General features: G+C 39.5%; 1 protein-coding gene across 1 annotated transcript; it reads left to right on the forward strand.

The window, feature by feature from the left end:
- The first annotated feature begins 8,694 nt into the window (after window positions 1–8,694).
- On the forward strand, window positions 8,695–23,812 carry LOC127805602 (monocopper oxidase-like protein SKU5). Its single transcript, XM_052342352.1, has 8 exons — window positions 8,695–8,893; window positions 15,210–15,373; window positions 15,635–15,744; window positions 16,435–16,705; window positions 16,797–16,926; window positions 17,055–17,415; window positions 22,866–23,491; window positions 23,754–23,812. The coding sequence occupies exons 1-8, from the start codon at window positions 8,695–8,697 to the stop codon at window positions 23,810–23,812; spliced, it is 1,920 nt and encodes a 639-aa protein (XP_052198312.1).
- Window positions 23,813–24,138: the final 326 nt, after the last annotated feature.

The following is a 24,138-nucleotide window of genomic DNA, read 5'->3' on the forward strand; positions in this document are numbered from 1 at the left end:
TATTTCATAAAATTTTATTTTTTTAAATATAGGTTTATACCTACTTTAAATTAATTCAATTTGTTGGATATAGTTAAATCAAATAAAAATACTGTTCTTGGACTGCTGTAGCCTTAGGTAAATTACAATATGAGTCTCTAAACTTTATACTCATAAAAAAATTAGTCACTTTATTTTAATTTTTGTCTCTTGATTTTTGTTAAATTTTGTTAATATTCATGTTACACATTAATATAAATTTCAAATCACTTGATATTATTAAAATTAATTTATTGAACCTAGTAATTAAGTAATTTTGGGGTTTATATTTATTTATATCAAGTCAATTTTTGTTAATAGAATTTAAATAAAAAAAAGAGAGACTGATTTAATAATTAAAATTATAATTAATATATTACTAAGACTATAATTAAAAATCAATAGTGTAATTTAAGGTCCTTTTTATCTCGCTTTTGCTGTTATGAGCAAAACATGTCTATTGGCTACTGCAGGGCAGACAGGACAGGAGCGCGAGGTTGATGGAGGGTTGGCGGGGATTCACTCTCACCGCCACATGTCGCTACCAAGAAAGAGCTTGGTGGGCTGTGCCTACACGTGCCGTGTGCCATGAGTCGACACGTTGTGATCTAAAAATGCAAACGCACTTCGGAGTACACTTCCGAAAGACCGAAACCTCAAAAAATAGTGAAATAATTACACATTATCCCAATAAAGTTAAATAAAAACCGTGTGTAAATCCTTTACAATTAATTACAAGGGATTGATTAAAGTGGAAATTGTAAAAACTAACTATGTCTCAAAAAATATATATATTTTTAGCCATTTTTTTTGAAAAATATCATTTTTTTGCCACTCAAACAAACTAATTGCTGAAAACAATCACTTTCCAATTTTGACTCAGTTTTAATTTTGTCAATTATTTTTATAAGTCTGTCATTTTTTTTATAAGTTTTAACCCATCCAGTGTTAACTCTGTCACATTTTCAGTTAAGTACAATTTTGAAAAAAAATGAAAAAAAAAAGAGTGGTATAGAGTGTAATTGGTTTGTTTGAGTGGTTATAGAATGTAATTAGTTTGTTTGAGTGGCTAAAAATATTTTTTTTTAGAAAAGTGGCTAAAAACGATTATGTACATATTTTGTAGAAAAAATGGTTAAGCAGAACGATGTCTACTCTACGACTGTTCTCTGGGCATTCTGATAGAGTCACATCATATTATTATGGTTGTGTCTCATTTACAATGGTGTTTTTGACCCCTATTTATAGTGAGGGATCTTTACAATTGTATAAGATATAAAAGTATAAAGATGATATAATGGGAGACAAATTATCCTTATCATTTCCATAAAATCGAGAGTGGGTTTCTCATTACGAAGGATTTGACTTGTCTCAGGTAAAGTATATAAGTGGGTCCATGTCTCCAATTATTCAACAATAATGTTGTTATGCCAACTAAATAGTTTGACTGGCGAGCTAACTGTTTGTAATACCCGAGAAATTTGGACTACTTAAGAATAAGTAATTTATTAGAAAAATGGGATTTCAAAGAAGATTAGTATCTGAATAACCCCCAAAAAATGACTGAATCGACTGTAAGGAGTGTCATGGAGCCAAGATGCCAAAGAAAAATTACGTGGCATTAACAAGCACTCCAAGATAGGATTTATAGTGGCGAAAGAAATCAGATCAGGAACGATTTTCGGTACAATTAAAATGCAGCTGCCAATTAGGCTCCAATACCGAATTATTATAGACGACTTCCGAGAAGTCAACAGAAGCTTGAATAGGCTTCGATTTTTCATAAGGAACAACCCTTCAGTGGTTTCAGAAAGAAACGAAGAGGTTTAGGGCCAAAATAAAGATTCGGGCCAAAGTACAGTTTTTTGAAATTACCAGAGAGGTCAAAACGATAATTTCTTAGAATTTTCGGGGGTCAAATGAATGTTTTAAGACTTGAGGGTCTTAATGGAAATTATGAAAAGTTGAGGGACTTTGTAAAAATGGGTTAAAGTGAGAAAGCTAAGATGCAAGGGGCTAAAATACAATTTTAAGAAAATCCCAAGCAACCATGGCCGACCAGCCATCCCGTCGCCAAATTCGTCCATGGGAGACACGAGGAAAGGGGTAGGGGACCTCGGGGGCAAGGCCAAGACGAGATTTTTGGCCAACAAGTGGCCAAAATCGCGTCGGAATCGAGTTAACTTTCTGTCGAAAGTGGCCGAAAGTTTCCCCACTTTGATCGCTAAAAATAGAGCATTTCTGTGAGTTTTTGGACCGACTTGGGGTAGGTAAAGACTCTAGGAGAGTTGGGTTGGTCGAGATTGAGCTTTTGAAGGATCGAAATGGCTTATAAATAGGCGTCAATGAAGGCCGAATCTAAGAAGGAAATTGGCTTCAAATCGAGGCCATTTTTAAACGAATTGAGCGACCAAAATAAGGGGATTTTGTTGCCCATGAGAAGTAGATGATTTCTGAAAATTTTCAATCATTTTAGTGGCGGTTTGATGGGTTTTCAAGGCCTGATCGGAAAATCGAAGCGGGCGGCAAGGCCGAGACTGTAAACGGCCGGTCGGAGCACTTCTGGGTCTCCTTTCGAGCACCAAAACATGCCATCTTGATCAACTTAAGGAGGGCTTTCGAGGGGTGTAGCAATCGGCCGTCGCCGAAAAAAGTTGGCCGGAGAAGACGACCGGCGCGTGCCAGTCACGTGCTGGTGCTTCACGCACGCCACTTGCCCTAAACGCGTGCAGGCGCGTGTGGGCGCGTGGGCTTCTGGAAAAATTTGGAAAAAATGCAAAAAAAATAGAGAAAAATATTTTATGGAGGTCTGTACAAAAAGTTTTGAAGTTCGGGTTCCCAATGTCTCGGTTTTAGCATCAAAGAACCTCATTTTCCGTGAAAACGCAACATCCGGATAAGTTCAGTATTTTTCCTCAGAAGTTTATAGTCTATTATGAATTAATGTGAAGATAGATTTGAGAAAATAGTCTCGATGTATTTATTAGGATTTTTTGAAGGAAAAATGAAAGAAAATAAAGGAAAATGAGAAATAAATGGAATATTGAGAATATTTAGTAATAACTATCATTTTTATGTTTGAGGTAATAGAAATGGTGTGATTGGTGCAACTTTTGAAAGTTGGCAAGAAAATCGAGGTGGGGCACGCATATCGAGGCGATGCACGTTTTTCGAGAAAGTTCAAAATTCGTGCTAAAAGTGAGTAATTTTATCCAAAACATGTTTTGTGAGTTTTTCCTATCCCACATAATATGATTGTTTATTATGCATGATATTTATGAAAGATATGATTGCTTATATATGCATAATATTTACGAAAGATATGATTCTTTTTGTCATATTACATGGAAAGTCGTGATAATTGCATGACACGATATTATTGTCACATTGATATTTGTGCATGGGAACGGGATGTCGCCCCAGAATGTAGCCATAATTCCCCTAAGGCAATGATGGAATAACGTTAGGCTTATCCTGTAGAGGTTTGGGATTTGCCTAGGATTCCGTGCCGAGCTGGTGGGCCTAGGAAGTTATATTAAGGGCAAATGTTGTTCATGTTATTGCATCATGCATTCGTATATATATGTTTTGGACCCTCACTAGAAGTTTCATCTTCTAATGGGTTATGCCCCTGGAACATTCTACGTTCCAGTTTAGACTTGCAGCTTAGGCAAGGAGCAGGTTGAGATAAGACGGCACGTGGTGGCGTGGCCGATGGATTCAGCAAACTGACTCGGATATGTTTTAGCTGATGCTTTATTGATGATTAGCCTTGTTAGAATATTTTGGAATCTCCATGTATTTATGTATTTCAATATTGAGGATATGATGTTAATGTATGGTACGGATTCTTATACTGTTATAAAGTGAAATTGATTATGTACCATATCAGGTTTCGATTTCAAGCTTCCGCAATTATGATGCTTACTTGTCTTAACTTATTGATTCTTATTTAGTGTGTTGAGAAGGTAAAACAGGATTGTCGGGAGATGGTTTTATAAAAAAAAAAAAAAAAATTTATTCCCGAAATTCCTAAGTTATTTAATGCTCGAAAAAGCGGGGCGTTACAGTTGGTATCAGAGCATAATTGTTAAAGACATAGGAAATGTCTGAGCCTTGAGTGAATTTAGTATGGTCGATATTAGAGCGAACCTAAGGAAAATATTGCATGTGGCTAGATAAGCAAAGCCACCGTAAGATTTGGGTGTTAACGGTTACTGGATAAGTATGGTGTAGTGGAAGTGCATGTCTAGGAAAGTTCTGGCTAAGGAAAGACTTGGTACTTAAGTGTGTCCGTTTGTGACCCACCTCTCTTTCCTAGGAACTTACCTGGTGCACTATTCACGAGCAGACACTATTTCAGTAGATGATTACTATTCTTGGTGAATAGTAGAATGCCTGATAGAAGCTAGCGTAAGATTAGTCTGATGGCTTAGTTGTCAAGATTAAGGATCAAAAGATAAGGATTTTCGAGGATCATTTAACATCTAGAAAATATGATGTACGGATAAGGGATCCATCAGATTGGATCGAACAAGAGGCCAAATGATGACGCGTGAACGCGTCAAATGATGAACTAAAGGTGGTGCAACCAATGTGACTCGTAAAGACAAGATAAAGAAACCCTAGCAGCGTGGCGACACAGCTGGATGGGTGTTCACAGTGATAGATCTGGATCTAGGAACCAAGGCAGAAGGCTTGTAATGAGCTTATGATCAACGTACCGGGGAAGCTTGTAAACTGTCTTGTAGTATGGGTCTGGGACCCAGGGTCTAAGTTGCTTAGTGAACTGCCGAGAAGACGATCAGATGCTGAAAATCTGGGGTAACACAGTAGGGTTTGTACCTTGTGGAGAATTCCAAATTCCAGAGGTCTAAGATGTGAGGTGTGCCACTAGTTATTGTTGACCGAGGCTGGAAACCTAGGAAATTAACTTAAGGTAAGATGAGTTGAATATGGACCGAGTGTCCTATTTAAAGGATTACATCGAGGTTCGTGGTCATCTTTGGGGATGATGACACGACAAGCAATGGGAGGCTCGAGGGCCTAGAATGAATATTCTTGTAGAAGGAGTTGGACTCATGACAGGGACAAGGAATGATGAGGAGTCTTAGTCAGTAGAGGTTGCGACTACGGTTCAACGTGTCAGATGGATCCATGGAATCAGGTAAAGTTATCGGTGGTCAACCAGACAAGATGAACTCGGAAGCGCTATGATAAGCGGTGAATTGAGAGCCATAATTGCAAGGAAATCGAGTTCACAAAAAGTGATTAGAACCAGATATCGTAATCTGATTCAGGATTTTCAGAGATAAAGTGATTTGAGATTCTTGAGGAATTTCTTGAGGATCTAGGGATTCGTGATGGAACTTTAGGGTTTCATGAAGAAATCCAGTAAGGATTGGATGACGGGATCGAGGAAATCAAGTGACGGCAGGTGTGCCGAGATGACGAGTCGCAATAAGGGAAGCTGCAGACCCAAATCGATTAAAGATTCGAGATTTTCAAATTTTAGAATGAAACTCTCATATGATTAGACGACTGGTCTAGGTAGACCAGTAGGCAAATTGAGATATATATAACTGGACGACCATTAAAATGATGTCAGCAAGTTATGAAAATGATAAGCCTATTGTTATAAGGTATAGGCACTTGTGGTCGGTGAAAAGCCGTAAGAAAAATGAAAAATAACTAAGATATATTCTCGGAAGATTTAACGGGATTATTTCTTAATGATGAAACTGTTAATGATAGCTTGAGGATATTGGATGCTTAGCCATGTGTGACTTGATTAAGGATGTGAATTATCAGGTGATAATTAAGAGCTGATGTTTTCATCTCGATTTGATGAATTATTAAAACAGCTACAAGAGGCTAAGATATTTGATGATCAATATACAATCGGAGGTAAGACAAGGGAATGGAACGTTAAAGCATCCAAAGCATAATATACATTCCATATGTCCAAACGATTACAATAAATCAAGCCGTACAATTACTAAAAGGAAAAAGGAAACCATAAAACTAATGATAATGCCGATGCTCAGTGATGACGATGGTTGCCAAACACGACAGGTCCCAACTCATCGATGTCATCTGGGGGTGGCATCTGGCTACTGCTGGCTTCACCAGGGTAAGGTGGAAGAGTAGTCTCTGGGACATTGGGATAAGGGACATCCTCTAGGATGATAGGAAGATCGAAATTCCAGATTAGGTTTTGAACAGGTTGAGGAACAGGTTGGGGATGCAAGGAATAATATGCAAATAGTGAATTTTGCAAATAAGCTCGATGGGCTTGCAAGTCACTAATCTGTTACTGAAGGGCTAAAATGTGAGATACACAGCTATAAACAGGATTCTGAAGCCGGGCTTGAGCTTCAAATAAGAGTGTCATAACAGCTACAAGCCGGTCACTTACTGGAAGATGAACCAGGAGGATGGAGGCAATTCTGGCACCAAAAATGTTGTGGATGGCAGCAAAATGAGCGAATGCCTCATGACAGAAATAAGGAGCAAAGATATAGTGTGGAGAATGATGTTCTACCCTTTTGTTTAGTTTTGATGATGAAAAACAATATCGTGTTTTATCCCCAAGTCATGAGTCAAGTTTATGGTTTTCAACAAAAATCAATTTCAAATACTTTGTTAAAATGAAAACCAAATGATTTATATTCTTTTACATGGAGATGTGAATAAACATGTATTATGATAAAATATCCTAAAATGTTTTTTGAATTAGCTTTGAAGTCGTTGGTCAACATAAAGCTAAAATTGTTCTAAGGCAAAAGACCAACTAGAAATTCAAATGAAAGGTTTTCAATATAAGTTTTTCATATTTTGAAATATGCATGAAAGGTTTTGGCTTGAAACTTAATCGTATGAAAAAATCCTTTAGTTCATGCATCATGTCTTGAAACTCGTTTTGATAACGCTTCAATATTTTTCTAAGTCTGGAAGACTAGCACCTTATAAGGAGACATATATGAAAATGTTTCCTTTTTAGAAAACTAACTCCCGGTAATTCAATAGCTAACATTCATTAGTGATAAAATGATTTTTAACGAATTTTTCAAGAAATAAAAAGTGTATATCTTGGAGGTGGTAAAATCGCAAAATCCTAAGTTCCTACTAAAATCCAAATTCTACTTTTTTATTTTTATGGATTTTGATTTTTTTTTGATATTTTTATTGAATCCAAATGGTGGGTACTTTCTTATTTACATTTATGTATTAAAGTAAATGGAAGGTAAAATATAAATTAAACAAAATGAGGACATTTACTTAAACTAAAGAAATGTAAATATGTGGTGATGTCTTGTATTAATCAAGTGTGCTTCTCATGTTATCTGTCAAGTTTCCAGATTTTCCAAAAAGATAGTCGACTATGTTGTTTAGTGCTGTCGACTATGCATAAGGATAGTCGACTATGCTTGTTCAGTCTGTCGACTATATCTTGCATCTGTCAACTATTTTTGCGTCTGTCGACTATTGTGAAAGGATAGTCGACTATGCTATTTCATCTGTCGACTATGTTTGTTCATGAATTTCAAAATTTTCTTTGTAATTTTTGATTTGTCGACTATGTAAAAGGATTTGTCGACTATGAGATTTTTGTGTTATAAGATAATCGACTATGCTTTTCTATCTGTCGACTATGGCTAGCTTTATTTGATAAAATAGTCGACTAACCTATTTGATCTGTCGACTATGTGTTTCACAGAAAATTACAACGGCTAGTTTTTGGCGCATTTAATGCTCGCCCAACCACCACAACGGTCGGATTTTTGGATCTATCTACCATCAACTATAAATATGGGTTGGGAGAATCGATTGAAGATTGTTGGAAAACATTTAATATCTTCAACCACCGAGCTTTCATTTTTACATCGAGCGATTAATATCTTCTCTCTCTGTATTTACATTTCTGAGGCTTTGTATACACTGTTACATTCATTGTAAGCCTAAATTTATCAGTTGGAGAGAGCTTGTAACTAAGAGTTTGTACTCTTAGACTCTCATCTTCACGATTACTGTTATTATCCTAGCGTAAGCTAAAGGGCCCATTATATTGGGAGGTTTGTAAGTTTTTCCTAGTCACGGACTAGAGGACCTACTTGGGTTGAGTAGGGGGTTGATAGTGAATTGGTTTCAAAATCCTTAGTGGGTAGCTAAGGTAGTGGACTAGACTTGGAAAGCCGAACCATTATAAATCTTTTGTCTTCTGTGCTTCCTGTTTTTATTTGTTCATGTTAGCATTTTTATCCCTACTTAATTCATTCATTCATTCATAAGATTTCATATTTACTTTTCACAAAACAAGATTATTTTTACACGGTTGATATATCTGTTTCTCTACTTCAATTTTTAATATAACCAATTCACCCCATCTTGGTGTGTGCCATAGCACCTCCCGTTCTAACAGAGAACACTATCTCCTCAAAACTCGGCAGGCACCGCATCGAAACAGGTTGAACACTGGCATAATAGATCTAGGTTTTGGCTTAGATTTGGACAAATCAGATATGGGTCAGATCTAAATGGATAGGTCAAAACAGATATGGGTCAGATAAAATAGGTCGAATCAAGGATGGGTAAAACCTGAAGCGGGCCGAGTTGGGTCGGGCCGAGTCAGGTCGGATCAACCTGGATCTGGCAGCAACGGCAGCAGCGGTAGGGATGGCGACAGTAGCAGTGGTAGCCGAGGAAGGCCGGGCGGTGGCCTGCAGCTGCGTGGTGGAGCAAGCGGCCACGGCGGCGTGCCGGATCTGGCCGATGCGAGGGCCGATTGGGCCGGCGATGATGGCGGGGAGGAGCTGCGATCGGCGGCTGGGGCGCGGAGAAGCCGCACGGTGGCTCGCGGCCGATGGCGAAGCAGGTGATTGTGGAGGGGGCAGCGACGGCCGTTGGGGGTGGCAGCGATGCTAGAAGGCGGCGGCGGCGATTCTCGCGCAGGGTCGGTGCGTTGCAGAAGAAAGAAGGAAGGAAGAAGAAGAAGAAGAAGAAGAAGAAGAAGAAGAAGAAGAAGAAGAAGAAAGAATATGAAGAAATAAGAAAATAAAAAAAAAAGAAAAATAATTTTCTTTATGGGAAAAAAATGTTTTATTGTTCCGGAGATTTCGGAAAGAAAGAAAAAAATTATTCGGACACGCAAAAGTTGAGTTCGAGGCTCTTCGGGTATTTATAGTCTCAACCCTATGTTTCGAAACATGGAACAACGTAGGGTTCGAAATGAAATTTTTGCGAACCAGATTTCGAAATAGAATGCTAAGATGTTTCAAATAAGGTGTTTTGGCAAGCTGTTGTCAGAAGGTCGTGATTGGACACTTTGAAATAGTTATGCCTATAATAGGAATCGTGAGAAAAATCTAATGAGAATAATCTGCCGGGTGCAATGAGAGTTTGAGATAGCTCAAGGGATCGAGTTGCGTGTTAATGCAACATGACCAAATCATCACGTGTGGATTACACCAAGGCACAAATAAAACTACTCGGTGTATGACCTAGAGCTAGTAGATGTGGTATGTACTCTTGAGGCTATGGAGACACTACCAAAATGATGGGACATTTGATGTGCTCACGAACCACGAGGAGCCTAAAGTATGGGTTCTCGCAGAAAGAGCTAAATGAGAGGTAGCGACGATGGATGGAATTCCTTGACGACTACGACTACACTACTTCGTATCACCCAGGGTGTGGCAAAGAAGTGCCTGATGCATGACCTAGGTGGATAGCTGTGAGTGTCAGATGTTGGAGGCTTGTTGGCCTGCTGACTATGAGTATAGTGCCAAAAGGATCGTCTGTTTTTAACACTAGCCTGGTTGTTTAGCTAGATCTGATGAACAAGATACGAAAAGCATGTGTGATTGATGAGTGTTATTGATGATTGTGGTTAGCCCAAGGGTTATGATTTTTGAGATGCAAGATGGCATTCTTAAAAGTTTCGGGTGTGGATTACACCAAGGCACAAAGAAAACTACTCGGTGTATGACTTAGAGCTAGTAGATGTGGTATGTACTCTTGAGGCTATGTAGACACTACCAAAATGATGGGACAATTGATGTGCTCACGAACCACGAAGAGCCTAAAGTATGGGTTCTCGTAGAAAGAGCTAAACGAGAGGTAGCGACGGTGGATGGAATTCCTTGACGACTACGACTACACTACTTCGTATCACCCGGGGTGTGGCAAAGAAGTGCCTGATGCATGACCTAGGTGGATAGCTGTGAGTGTCAGATGTTGGAGGCTTGTTGGCCTGCTACTATGAGTATAGTGCCAAAAGGATCGTCTGTTTTTAACACTAGCCTGGTTGTTTAGCTGGATCTGATGAACGAGATACGAAAAGCATGTGTGATTGATGAGTGTTATTGATGATTGTGGTTAGCCCAAGGGTTATGATTTTTGAGATGCAAGATGGCATTCTGAAAAGTTTCGGGGTAGGATGTGTGTGCCTAGGATGTGGGAAGATATGTGGTCGTCTGTAAAGAGACACAACAGAAAATTATGTAAATGACATGGCATGGTTGTAAGCATCGGACGTGTAAGAAATTCAAATTGAAGTATTTGTCAAGGACCAAATGGACATTTGATTTGAAGTATTCGGGTAATAAGCTATGTATTGTCTTAGTTACCTTAACGGTCAGATGAAAATTTTGAGGCCGAAATTTCTTTAAGGAGGGGCGAATGTAATACCCGAGAAATTTGGACTAATTAAGAATAAGCAATTTATTAGAAAAATGGGATTTCAGAGAAGATTAGTATTTGAATAACCCAAAAAAAATGACTGAATCGACTGCAAAGAGTGCCCTGGAGCTAAGATGCCAAAGAAAAATTACGTGGCATTAACAAGCACCCCGAGATAGAATTTATAGTGCCGAAAGAAATCGGATCAGGAACGATTTTCGATACAGTTAAAATGCAGCTGCCAATTAGGCTGCAATACGAAATTATTACAGACGACTTCCGAGAAGTCAACGGAAGCTTGAATAGCCTTCAGTTTTTCATAAGGAACAACCCTTCAGTGGTTTCAAGAAGAAATGAAGAGGTTTAGGGCTAAAATAAAGATTCGGGCCAAAGTGCAGTTTTTTGAAATTACCAGAGGGAGGTCAAAACGATAATTTCTTGGAATTTTCGGCGGTCAAATGAATGTTTTAAGACTTGAGGGTCTTAATGGAAATTATGAAAAGTTGAGGGACTTTGTAAAAATGGGTTAAAGTGAGAAAGCCAAGATGCAAGGGGCTAAAATGCAATTTTAAGAAAATCCTAAGCAACCATGGTCGACCAGCCATCTCGTCGCCGAATTTAGCCATGGGAGACACTAGGAAAGGGCTGGGGGACCTCGGGGGCAAGGCCAAGACGAGATTTTTGGCCAACAAATGGCCAAAATCCCGTCGGAATCGAGTTAACTTTCGGTCGAAAGTGGCTGAAAGTTTACCCATTTTGATCGCGAAAAATAGAGCATTTCGGTGGGTTTTTGGACCGACTTGGGGTAAGTAGAGACTCTAGGAGAGTTGGGTTGGTCGAGATCGAGCTTTTGAAGGATCGAAATGGCCTATAAATAGGCGTCAATGAAGGCCGAATCTGAGAAGGAAGTTGGTTTCAAATTGAGGTCATTTTTGAACGAATTGAGCGACCAAAATAAGGGGATTTTGTTGCCTATGAGGAGTAGATGATTTCTGGAAATTTTCAAGCATTTTGGTGGTGGTTTGATGGGTTTTCAAGGCCTGATCGGAAAATCGAAGCAGGCGGCAAGGCCGAGACTGTAAACGGCCGGTCGGAGCACTTTCGGGTCTCATTTCGAGCACCAAAACATGCCATCTTGATCGACTTAAGGAGGGCTTTCGAGGGGTGTAGCAATCGGCCGTCGCCGAAAAAAGTTTGCCGGAGAAGACGACCGGCGCTTGCTGGTCACGCGCTGGTGCTTCATGCGCGCCACTTGCCCTAAACACGTGCAGACGCGTGTGGGCTTCTGGAAAAATTCAGAAAAAATGAAAAAAAAAATATAGAAAAATATTTTATGGAGGTCTATACAAAAAGTTTTGAAGTTCAGGTTCCCAATGTCTCGGTTTAGCATCAAAGAACCTCGTTTTGCGTAAAAACATAACATCCGGGTAAGTTCAGTATTTTTCCTTGGAAGTTTATAGTCTATTATGAATTGATGTGAAGATAGATTTGAGAAAATAGTCTCGATGTATTTATTGGGATTTTTTGAAGGAAAAATGAAAGAAAATGAAGGAAAATAGGAAATAAATGGAATATTGAGAATATTTAGTAATAACTATCATTTTTATGTTTGAGATAATCGAAATGATGTGATTGGTGCAACTTTTGAGAGTTAGCAAGAAAATCGAGGCGGGGCACGCATATCGAGGCGATACACGTTTTTCAAGGAAGTTCGAATTTCGTGCTAAAAGTGAATAATTTTATCCAAAACATGTTTTGTGAGTTTTTCCTATCCCGCATAATATGATTGTTTATTATGCATGATATTTATGAAAGATATGATTGCTTATATATGCATAATATTTACGAAAGATATGATTCTTTTTGTCATATTACATGGAAAGTCGTGATAATTGCATGACACGATATTATTGTCATATTGATATTTGTGCATGGGAACGGGATGTCGCCCCAGAATGTAGCCATAATTCCCCTAAGGCAATGATGGAATAACGTTAGGCTTATTCTACAGAGGTTCGGGATTTGCCTAAGATTCCGTGTCGGCCTGGTGGGCCTGGGAAGTTATATTAAGGGCAAATGTTGTTCATGTTATTGCATCATGCATTCGTATATATATGTTTTGGACCCTCATTAGAAGTTTCATCTTCTAATGGGTTATGCCCCTGGAACATTCTACGTTCCAGTTTAGACTTGCAGCTTAGGCAAAGAGCAGGTTGAGATAAGACGACACGTGGTGGCGTGGCCGATGGATTCAGCCAGCTGACTCGGATATGTTTTAGCTGATGCTTTATTGATGATTAGTCTTGTTAGAATATTTTGGAATCTCCATGTATTTATGTATTTCAATATTGAGGATATGATGTTAATGTATGGTATGGATTCTTATACTGTTATAAAGTGAAATTGATTATGTACCATATCAGGTTTCGATTTCAAGCTTCCGCAATTATGATGCTTACTTGTCTTAACTTATTGATTCTTATTTAGTGTGTTGAGAAGGTAAAACAGGATTGTCGGGAGATGGTTTTATAAAAAAAAAAAAAAAATTTATTCCCGAAATTCCTAAGTTATTTAATGCTTGAAAAAGCGGGACGTTACACTGTTGGTCAATGAGCTAGAGGGATCGTTGGGAGCTCGTTGGGTATATTGCTGAGAGCTCACTGGAAGCATTGTTGGGAACTCACTAAGATCCGCGACTTGAGCTCAAGTTTCAGCAATGCGTGAATTTGCTCTAACGAGCTTGGCTGTTGGGTCTATTGGGCTTTAGGCGATTGGGCCTACCTGTTGGGTCGAGACCAGCCTACTTAGCTTTTTCTGAGAAATACTCATAACAATTCACCCGGAGTGTTCGAATTTTGCCGGACTAATTCTCATAGACGGTGACATTTCCCTCTAATGCACCTCCGAATAAATTCAGATGCGGTTATAATCTATATACACTTAGAGCTAGATATTTGACGCAATTTATGTGAGACTTGTCTTTCAGTCTTATTACTATTTTCCAGCAAACTACTGCATTCCAACAATAATTTTATTTTTCAAAAGGTCACACTAATTCAAAATTCGATACTTTATGTGAAATTTCAAATACTTTATTATTGTGCCATGAGTCGTTCTACAGGGCCAGAGAAGGTGACAGAGAGACTTATAGAAAGAGGGAAAGAAGATGAAATTGCCCCTGCCCACTTTGCAAATTTGCAAAGTAGACCACTAGTGCTCTCTCTTCTCCTTTCCCATGGTCGCCGTCTCACCACTGTCTTCGCCTTGTTGCCATTCCGTCGTCGCCTCGTTGCCATCGGCGAGACAATGGCAATGAGGTGATCGAGGGAAGGCGATGACAGCGAGACGATGACGGCATGACAACGAGGCGAAGGCAGCTGTGAGGCAATGGCCGACCACGGGAGGAGAGAGAGCAAACAGTAGCCCACTTTATAAATTTGTAAAGTCGGCGGGGCAATTTTGTCTTCTTGTTCCTTTTCGATAACCCTGTCGAGAAACATGTCTGGCTCTCTAGACTTTTCCTTTGCCATACTTCTGATCCCATCCTTTCTTTCTTTTATCTTTATCTATTGCTATTGCTCTCTCTTTGGCTTACCAGAAACCTAACATCAACATCTCAATGGGATTGCGATGAACCTATCACTTCACTAGGTTCATTGAAATCTACCAAGATGCATTGCTGGTTCCTCTCTCTCTTCCTCTTCCTCGTAGAAAGTCAGTGACATTACAGAACAAAACCTAGACGCCTCTCTCATCATTCTTTCCCTTTCTCCCTCTCCAGCGTGAACTTCCGACCCACCCCAATAATCATTAGGGTTCCAATTCTCAAGTCAAATTATAAGACGACTCAGGCAAGTAGTAGAAGGTTGGAGAGGACATGATCACGAAGAGACTATAGCCCCACCATAGCTTCACAATTTGAAGGAAACTGAAGATGAGCCCAACTGTTGCTGAAGATGTTACCGCTTGTGGAGAGTAAAGGCACTGCAACAAATTAAAACCCATGGTTAGGAACCTTGTGGACAGAGAGGTACTGAAACCTAGTCGCAATAGAAGGAAGTAAAAGCCATTGGGTTTGCCAATTGTCATATCAAAAGCAGGGTTGTGCATCGTTTACCTACTAAAAGAAATAAAAAATAAAAAATAAAAAAGAACTGGCTAGTCCTAGAATAGCACCAATTGTTGGAATCATCGCTAGCTGATTAGTCTGGAGCGTGAAGAATTAAGCTTCGCGTCCTAATGGTTATATAGGATAATGACATTTATCCCAAGACAGAAGACAGCAATATATAATCACTCTCTTGCAAACTATGGCAACCCAAAAAGTAGCGACTTTTTCTCAGCCGGCATGTCATCAGGACGGCTTGGCAGCTCCAAATTCTAAATGATCCTTGTACCTGTACTTGTTCTCTCACAAGTATTTTCTTAGGAAACTCCACCTCTCTCTCTGTCTCTCTCTCTTCAAGTCATCTACACAGACACATACATATACATGTATGTGTAAATGCTAGCTCCTCATTGCAAGCTTCCAGGTCTTCCAATGGCCTCCTTTGGCCTCTTCAGGTTGCTACTACTGATCATCTTTATTATCAACACAGCAAAAGCAGCTGATATTTTCCTAGACTGGGATGTTTCCATTGATACCACTATCAACCCCCTATCCATTCAGCAGCCTGTATGTCACCATATATATATATATATAAATAATTGCATTATTTCTTCTTGTGCATTATATATAGTCATTTGTTTTATGTGCCAATTCTTTAAAAACAGTTTTTGAATCCAATTCATCAAGGATGCCCTTCAAGTGCCAAACCTGAAATTTAGCAGTTTTTGATCCATAATTAAATAGGCTGTAGATGTAATTGGTGTAGTTATTTCTTCATTTTCTACTCTATGATTTAAATAAGTTGATCTGTATATATATGTGGAACAGATCATCACCATCAATGGAGTTTTCCCAGGACCTCTGGTCAATGCCACCACCAATGATGTTGTTCACGTGAATGTCTTCAACAATCTGGATGAACCATTTCTGATAACATGGTATTTTAGTGCTTTACTCATCTTGTTTCACAAATTTAATAAGATGCTAACTAAAGTTACTTTTTTATAATTAGAATGTCATGAATTTTAATTAGTTATAAAAATCGTTTTTAATAAAAAAAGGAAAAATAAAGTCTATATACTCAGTCGGCTTTGCCCCAAACTCACAAAATAAGGAGTTTCGAACACTAAAACTTAATTTAATTAAGGTTAAATTGCACCAAATTCCCTATAAGTTTGTATCCTTTGTTAAGATATTCCCTATGATTTAGTAATGTTTTTGAAGATCTCTATGTTTTTTGTTCATTGCACAAACTTCCTTTAGTTTTACAAGTTTCCACACAAGCCCCTATGAGTTACTTTAATTTTTCAAAATTCAAATTCAACATAAAAATAACTTATATATTTGGATGATTGAATTAGTAGAGGGAGTATGTGAAAACATAAAAAAAGAAACACTATTTACTTTTTGAAGATATGTTTGATCTTACTGAGCGGAGTGAAATAACTCTAAATTAATGTTGAAATGTGAAGCTCTAGCATTGATTTATATGCTGAAGTGGGTTCTTACTAGATCATTAGATGCATGCTTGTAGTTACCTTGGAACGAATTACGACATTGTAATGCAAAAGTTGAGCTTCCAAACAGCTTTTGGGTTAATACAAACACCCACACACACGGCGGTGCAGGAATGGCATACAACAGAGGCTAAACTCATGGCAAGATGGGGTGTCTGGCACAAACTGCCCCATCAAACCTGGCCAGAATTGGACATATGTGTTCCAGACCAAAGACCAAATCGGCAGCTTCTTCTACTTCCCATCCATCAACTTCCACAAGGCAGCTGGAGGATTCGGCCCCATTCGGGTCAACAACAGGAATGTCATCAACATCCCCTTCCCCAAACCCGAGGCCGAGTTCGACCTCCTCATCGGCGATTGGTTTTACACTGACTACAAGGTTGGTCAGTTTATAATTATCACGACTTAATTTCATCACGTTAATAGTCTACGGTCAAAGATTTTCAATATATTAATTGATTTAATTACAGACGGGTAGGGGAAGGCTGCAAAACAAGATGACTCCTTTCGGTGATATCCCTGATGCGGTACTGATGAATGGGAAAGGCCCTTATGGCCTTGCAACCTCAAAGGCCTACGAGTCCTTCACTGTCACAAAAGGCAAGCTTAATTATGATGAAATAGTAGTTCAAGAGAGGATAAATCTCGTTCCACTCAAAACACCTTATTTTTTTTTTATTATATTTTACTTATTTATTTATGATTTTATATATGGGTATGCAATGTAGGAAAGACATACCGATTCAGAATAACGAATGTTGGAAATGCTTTGAGCTTTAACTTGAGGATTCAGAATCATCCTATGGTGCTGGTTGAAACAGAAGGGTCTTACACCAATCAGATCGTTCTGGATTCTCTTGATGTCCATGTTGGCCAATCTTACTCTGTTCTTGTCACGGCCGGTCAAGATGAAGCTGACTATTACATAATGGCCTCTCCAAAACTGCTCGATGCTCCTGATAACAGCTCTCTTGTGGCCAAAGGGCTGCTGCACTATGCCAATTCGGTCACACCTCCTTCTGGGCCTCTCCCAAATGGGCCCGACCCCTTTGACATCGAATTTTCAGTTAACCAAGCCAAGTCTATCAGGTGACACAATATTCTTTATTTGAGAGAGTTGAGAAATGAAAATACTCAGATAGATCCGTATCAAGTGGTGGAGCTACATGTTGGGAAAATCGGGCAATTTTCCCCAAAATCAAAAGCACCAAAAAATACCCGACAAAAACTATTGAATATAAACATAAACAGAACACCAGAAAATTAACGAGGTTCGACCAATATGGCCTACGTCCTCGGACACCATCAAATCTTCACTAATATCAAAGAGAGAAAATACAAAGTGTGTAAGAGAAATACACACACAAAATGAGGGGGTACAAGTGCAATAAATGCACACTTGTTGGGATGCTTGAAGGGATACATAACACAAAGGGGGGAGGTGCTTAAATAATGCAAATATGGCCCTCCCTCCCACTGCCCAACCGATGTGGGACTTGGGAGGAGCCAAAAATCCAACAAATCTCCACTTTGGCGAATCTCCCAAATCCCAACCAAAGTCCTCAACAATCTCTTCAAAGAATCAATCAACAGTAGGTGTCTTCAAATGCGCTATGAAGCGCTAACTTCAAATACTAAGGATATAAATCAAGTCCAAACAATGTTGGAACTTGATTGCTGTCACAACCTTAGTCATCATATCAGCAGGATTTTCAGCAGTTGGGATCTTCTGAATCTGTATCTCTCATTCTTCTAGAATTTCCCGTACAAAATGATATCTTACGTCGATGTGCTTCGTCCTTGCATGATAAACTTGGTTCTTTGCTAAATGAATAGCACTCTGACTGTCACAATGTACCTTGATGTACTTCTGACCAATTCCCAATTCATCAAGCAACCCATAAAGCCAAATAGCCTCCTTCATAGCCTCTGTAACTGCTATGTACTCCGCTTCTGTGGTAGATAGAGCAACTGTAGACTGTAAGGTAGACTTCCAACTGACCGGTGCCTTTGCTAATGTGAACACATAACCAGTCGTAGATCGACGTTTATCCATATCACCAGCATAGTCGGAATCACAATAACCAACTATGCAATTATCCATTTTCTCATCCTGCTCAAATACTAAGCCAACATCTACGGTGTTCAGAATATACCGTAGAATCCATTTCACAGCTTGCCAATGTTCCTTTCCAGGATCATGCATATACCTGCTCACAACTCCAACTGCCTGTGAAATATCGGGCCTTGTACACACCATAGCATACATCAAGCTACCAACAACTTTTGCATACGGAACCTTTGACATATACTCCTGTTCCGCAGCACTCTTCGGAGATAAAGATGCACTTAGTTTGAAATGAGGAGCTAACGAGGTACTCACAGGTTTTGACTTTTCATTCGTGCCGAAACGTTGTAGTACTTTCTTCAGATATGTTCTCTGAGTCAAACAAAGCCTTCCTCTTTTCTTGTCTCTGATTATCTCCATGCCGAGAATCTTCTTGGCTTCACCTAAATCTTTCATTTCGAACTCCTTATTCAACTGAGTCTTCAGTTTTTCAATTTCTCCACTATTCTTTGAAGCTATCAGCATATTATCAACATATAGGAGAAGATAAATAAAAGATCCATCTTGTAGCTTACGTAAATACACACAGTGATCATATTTGCTTTTTGTGTACCTCTGCCCCAACATAAACTTGTCAAATCGCTTGTACCACTGTCTCGGAGATTGCTTCAATCCGTACAACGATTTGTTTAGTTTGCAAACCCAATTTTCTTTATCAGCAACTCTGAATCCTTCTGGCTGAGTCATATAGATTTCCTCTTCCAAGTCACCGTGTAGAAACGCGGTTTTCACATCCATTTGAACTAGTTCCAAATTCAATTGCGCTACCAAGGCCAACAAAATTCTAATGGAAGAATGTTTCACAACTGGAGAAAACACTTCATTATAATCAATACCTTTCGTCTGAGCGTAGCCTTTAGCCACCAACCTTGCCTTGTAGCGAACATCATTCTTGTCAGGAAATCCATCTTTCTTTGCATATACCCATTTGCATCCAATTGCCTTCTTTCCCTTCGGTAAGCTGGCAAGCCTCCATGTCTCATTCTTCTTAAGGGACTGCATTTCTTCATTCATAGCTTTCCTCCACTTTTCATTTTCTGAACTTTGGACAGCTTCATTGTAAGTGGCAGAAACTTCATCATTTACAATTGGAGATGCATAGGCCACCAAATCGACAAATCGAGCAGGCTTTCGAATCTCTCGTCGTGGCCTTCTTGTTGCTATTGATTCTTGTTGCTGTGGAGGTTCTTGGGTTGGAACCTCTTCTTCATCTGACGACTCTTCTGCCGCAGGAGTGTCTCCACCTAATTTGATACTTACTGCTGGGTCAATTCTTCTTTCAAACTCCACCTGTTTTGGAGTATTCTCCACCTGTTGTGGAGCATCATCAAACTGTTGCACAACTTCATTTGTTACTTTTTCCAACATGGCAAATTCATCAAAAGTAACATCCCTACTAAAGATTATCTTCTTCGATTCCGGACACCAGAGTCGATAGCCCTTTATTCCAGAAGTGATCCCCATGAACAAAGCTTTCTTTGCTCTTGGATCCAACTTGGATTCCTTAACATGATAGTATACAGTGGAACCAAAAACATGTAAGGAATTATAATCATTAGCAGGTTTTCCAGACCATACCTCGAAAGGTGTTTTTCCACAAATAGCAGTTGATGGCAATCGATTAATGAGATGACTCGCATAAGTCACAGCCTCAGCCCAAAATTGTCTGCCCAACCCAGCATTGGACAACATACACCGAACTTTCTCCAGCAACGTTCGGTTCATGCGTTCTGCCACCCCATTCTGCTGTGGTGTATCTCTAACTGTAAAGTGTCGAACAATACCTTCATCTTGACAGACCTTATCAAATGGATCATTTCTATACTCACCACCATTATCTGTTCTGAGTCGTTTGATCCTTCTGCCAGTCTGAGTTTCCACCATATTTTTCCATTTAAGAAAACATCCCAACACTTCATCCTTTTTCTTCAAAGAATACACCCATACTCTTCGGGAATAATCATCAACAAAGGTTACATAGTAGTGTTTACCTCCCATAGATGCTGTCTTGGATGGTCCCCACACATCTGAGTGAACATAATCCAGAATACCCTTAGTATCATGGATTGCAGTGCCAAACTTCACTCTCGTCTGCTTCCCTTTGATACAGTGCTCACAGAAGTCTAATTTGCAGGTCTTGACGCCTTCCAATAATCCTTGCTTGGCTAAAATTCGCAAAGATTTTTCACCTGCATGTCCCAAACGCATATGCCACAGTTTGGTTACTTCTGTATCCCTGTCATCATCTGAAGCTATTGCTGCTGTTGTCCCAATGGCTGCATTACCCTGATAGTAATACAAGTTATTCTTCTTTCGTATACCTTTCAATATTACAAGTGCGCCAGAGAACACTTTCATAACTCCATTTTCTGCAGTTACCTTCAATCCCTTGGACTCCAATGTTCCCACAGAAATGAGATTCTTTGTCAAACTCGGCACATATCTTACATCTGTCAATATTCTGGTTGATTCATCATGATTCCTCAAATGGATTGTGCCAACTCCGTTTGTTTCACAAGGTGTGTTGTTTGCTGTGTAAACAACTCCTCCATCAAGTTCTTGAAAGTCAAAGAACCAATTCCGATTAGGACACATATGGTGGCTGCAACCCGAATCCAAAAGCCAAGCTCCAGAATAGCTTGTTGAAGACGTAAGAACTAATGAAAGGTCTGAATCCTCATCATTAACTTCAGCAATATTTGAGACGGGTTTCCCTTTGTCAGATTTGCCCTTAGCTTTTAACTTTGGGCAGTCCTTCTTCCAGTGGCCTTTCTCCCGACAAAAGGCACATTCATCTTTGTTCGGTCTGGGTTTCGAACTAGACCTCCCTCTCTTTCCTTTCTTCTGGCTTTGCAAACGGCCTCTTACAATCAATGCTTCTGCTGCGTCATGCGTTGTTTCCTTTTTATCTTTCTTTCTCAACTCATAACTATACAAAGCAGCACAAACTTCACTAAGAGATACCTGAACCTTCCCGTGAAGTAGAGTCGTCTCAAGAAATTCAAACTCCTCGGGAAGGGATCCCAACAGCATCAAAGCCAAATCCTCATCTTTGAACGTTTCATCTAAATTCATCAAATCAGCTACCAACTGATTAAAGGTAGTGATATGATCATTTATTGTGGTACCAGGAACATAAGTAAAGCGGAACAATCTCTTTTTCATGTAGAGCTTATTCTGACCGCTTTTCTTCAAAAATTTCTCCTCCAATGCCTTCCATAGTATACCGGCAGAATTTTCCTTCGAGAATGCATACTTCTGCTCTCTGGACAGGCATCATCGAATTGTACCACACGCCAATCGATTGATGGTCTTCCAATCTTTTTCTTCAACATCTTCTGGTTTCTTTTCTTCAATGGCGATGTCTAGACCTTGCTGGAAAAGAGCGTCTAGAACCTCGCATTGCCACATGCCGAAATGACCCGAGCCGTCAAACACCTCCACTGCAATTCTTGTATTCGCCAGATTCCTCGCCCAAGTGGACGAAGAAGAAGCTCCCGATATGGATTGTTTTGAACTCTTTTCGCCTGCCATCTCTGCCATCTTCTATATTCAATAGTTATCAAAGCGGAACAATCCAAAAAAATCTTTTCTGATGTGGAAGATCAGACACAGCTGCAACCACAGAACATACTAAGAAAAACTTGGCCAAACAAGGATCTTTTCTGATGTGGAAGATCAGACTCAACTGCAACCACAGAGCATACTAAGAACCTTGAGCTCTGATACCAATTGTTGGGAAAATCGGGCAATTTTCCCCAAAATCAAAAGCACCAAAAAATACCCGACAAAAACTATTGAATATAAACATAAACAGAACACCAAAAAATTAACGAGGTTCGACCAATATGGCCTACGTCCTCGGACACCACCAAATCTTCACTAATATCAAAGAGAGAAAATACAAAGTGTGTAAGAGAAATAGACACACAAAATGAGGGGGTACAAGTGCAATAAATGCACACTTGTTGGGATGCTTGAAGGGATACATTACACAAAGGGGGGAGGTGCTTAAATAATGCAAATATGGCCCTCCCTCCCACTGCCCAACCGATGTGGGACTTGGGAGGAGCCAAAAATCCAACACTACATTCATTTGAGAATTTTATAAAAGATTGAACATATTATATATATATATATATTTATAATAAAAAAGCTCGTTTAACATAGAAATGCCAAGCTCAAAGATTGAAGCACAGCACAACAAAATTCTATAAAAATAAACTCGAGTCTCCTTACATTCTATACAAACCAGCCTGCCTGATGTTTAATAGGCTCCCCCCTCGTATGCAGCCCTTATGATATTAATGAAAAAGTGCACTCGCTAAGCCCGGGTGGTGGATTTGCCATTCATTGCCAGTAAACTTTCAGAAGAGAAAATCTCATAGTTATATATCTATTCTGTGATCAGGTGGAACTTGACTACAGGAGCTGCGAGGCCGAACCCACAAGGAACCTTCAACGTAACCAACGTAACCCTATCGCAGACCTTTGTTCTCCACGCATCAGCAGCCGAAATAGATGGATCTTCACGCTACGTCGTGAACAATGTGTCTTATCTCACTCCAGATACCCCATTGAAGCTAGCCGATCACTTTGCCAATGGCTCTGGTGTTTACCAGCTGGATCAATTACCGATCCATTCCGTCAAGGACGTTGCTGCTTATGGAATCTCTGTGGTGAGCGGCGTCCACAAAGGTTGGCTGGAGATCGTCTTCAAGAACGAGCTGGAAGTGATGGATTCTTGGCACTTGGATGGCTTTGGGTTCTACGTTGTGGGCTTTGGCGATGGAGAATGGACGCCGGAATCTCGTAGCAGCTATAACTTGTTCGATCCTGTTGTTCGGTCAACGGTGCAAGTGTACCCAGGCCGGTGGACGGCGGTTTATGCTTTCTTGGACAACCCAGGAATGTGGAACTTGAGATCGCAACACCTCAAGCACTGGTACATGGGCCAAGAGCTCTACATAAGAGTTTTCGACAACGATCCCAATCCTGCCAAGGAGCGGCCTCCTCCGCCAAACCTCCTCTTATGCGGTCAGTGCCATTCCTCCTTTCAGCTCTTTGGTTGTCACTTCTGGGTTGGATTGGTTCAAAGTTCTATAAAAATTTAGATTTGACTGGCTCTATAATTTTGAATCCAAAACAGATCCAATCATAAAACAAAACTAAACCAATTCAACTCAATTGAATTCGGGTTCCATTAAAATGATGGGTCATCGCTTTTTACTACTTCAAAACCTTACATCTTGTCTTGCCTATTTGTATTTCTCTCAAATTGGTTCCATTGTTTCTGCAGGAATTTTTGATGATTCCTTTGCCCCGACACCGGCGCCGGCTCCCCAAGTTGGATTCTGATAGAGGCTAATGCTATCAATGTCATGATTAATTCACATACATGATGTGTTTGAGTGTTATTGCTCCATATGGCCATGGTTCGATCACTTTATAGTTTGTGCCTAGACAAAAGATCACATTCCTAATTTGTTTCTCTACTTCCATTTTCATATATAAATTAATTGCTGATTTGGTTCAACATGCCAGAAATTTTTGTAATGATGGACACCCTCCACAGAAGGACAGGATGTTTGCTAATAATTAATGATTGAAGGATTTGGGTAATGTTATCTGCTTTTGTGTTGGTTTTGATGATAAAAAATATTATTTTTATATTTATATTTTAA

This window comes from Diospyros lotus, chromosome 7, assembly GCF_014633365.1.
Source record: "Diospyros lotus cultivar Yz01 chromosome 7, ASM1463336v1, whole genome shotgun sequence".
Lineage (NCBI taxonomy): Eukaryota > Viridiplantae > Streptophyta > Magnoliopsida > Ericales > Ebenaceae > Diospyros > Diospyros lotus.

Coding starts and splice junctions, on each gene's coding strand:
- LOC127805602 (XM_052342352.1), top strand. CDS start 8,695: ATGGCGACAGTAGCAGTGGTAGCCGAGGAAGGCCGGGCGGTGGCCTGC. Junction 8,894..15,209: donor CGCGGCCGATGGCGAAGCAG/GTGATTGTGGAG, acceptor TGTAAATGCTAG/CTCCTCATTGCAAGCTTCCA. Junction 17,416..22,865: donor AACCAAGCCAAGTCTATCAG/GTGACACAATAT, acceptor TTCTGTGATCAG/GTGGAACTTGACTACAGGAG.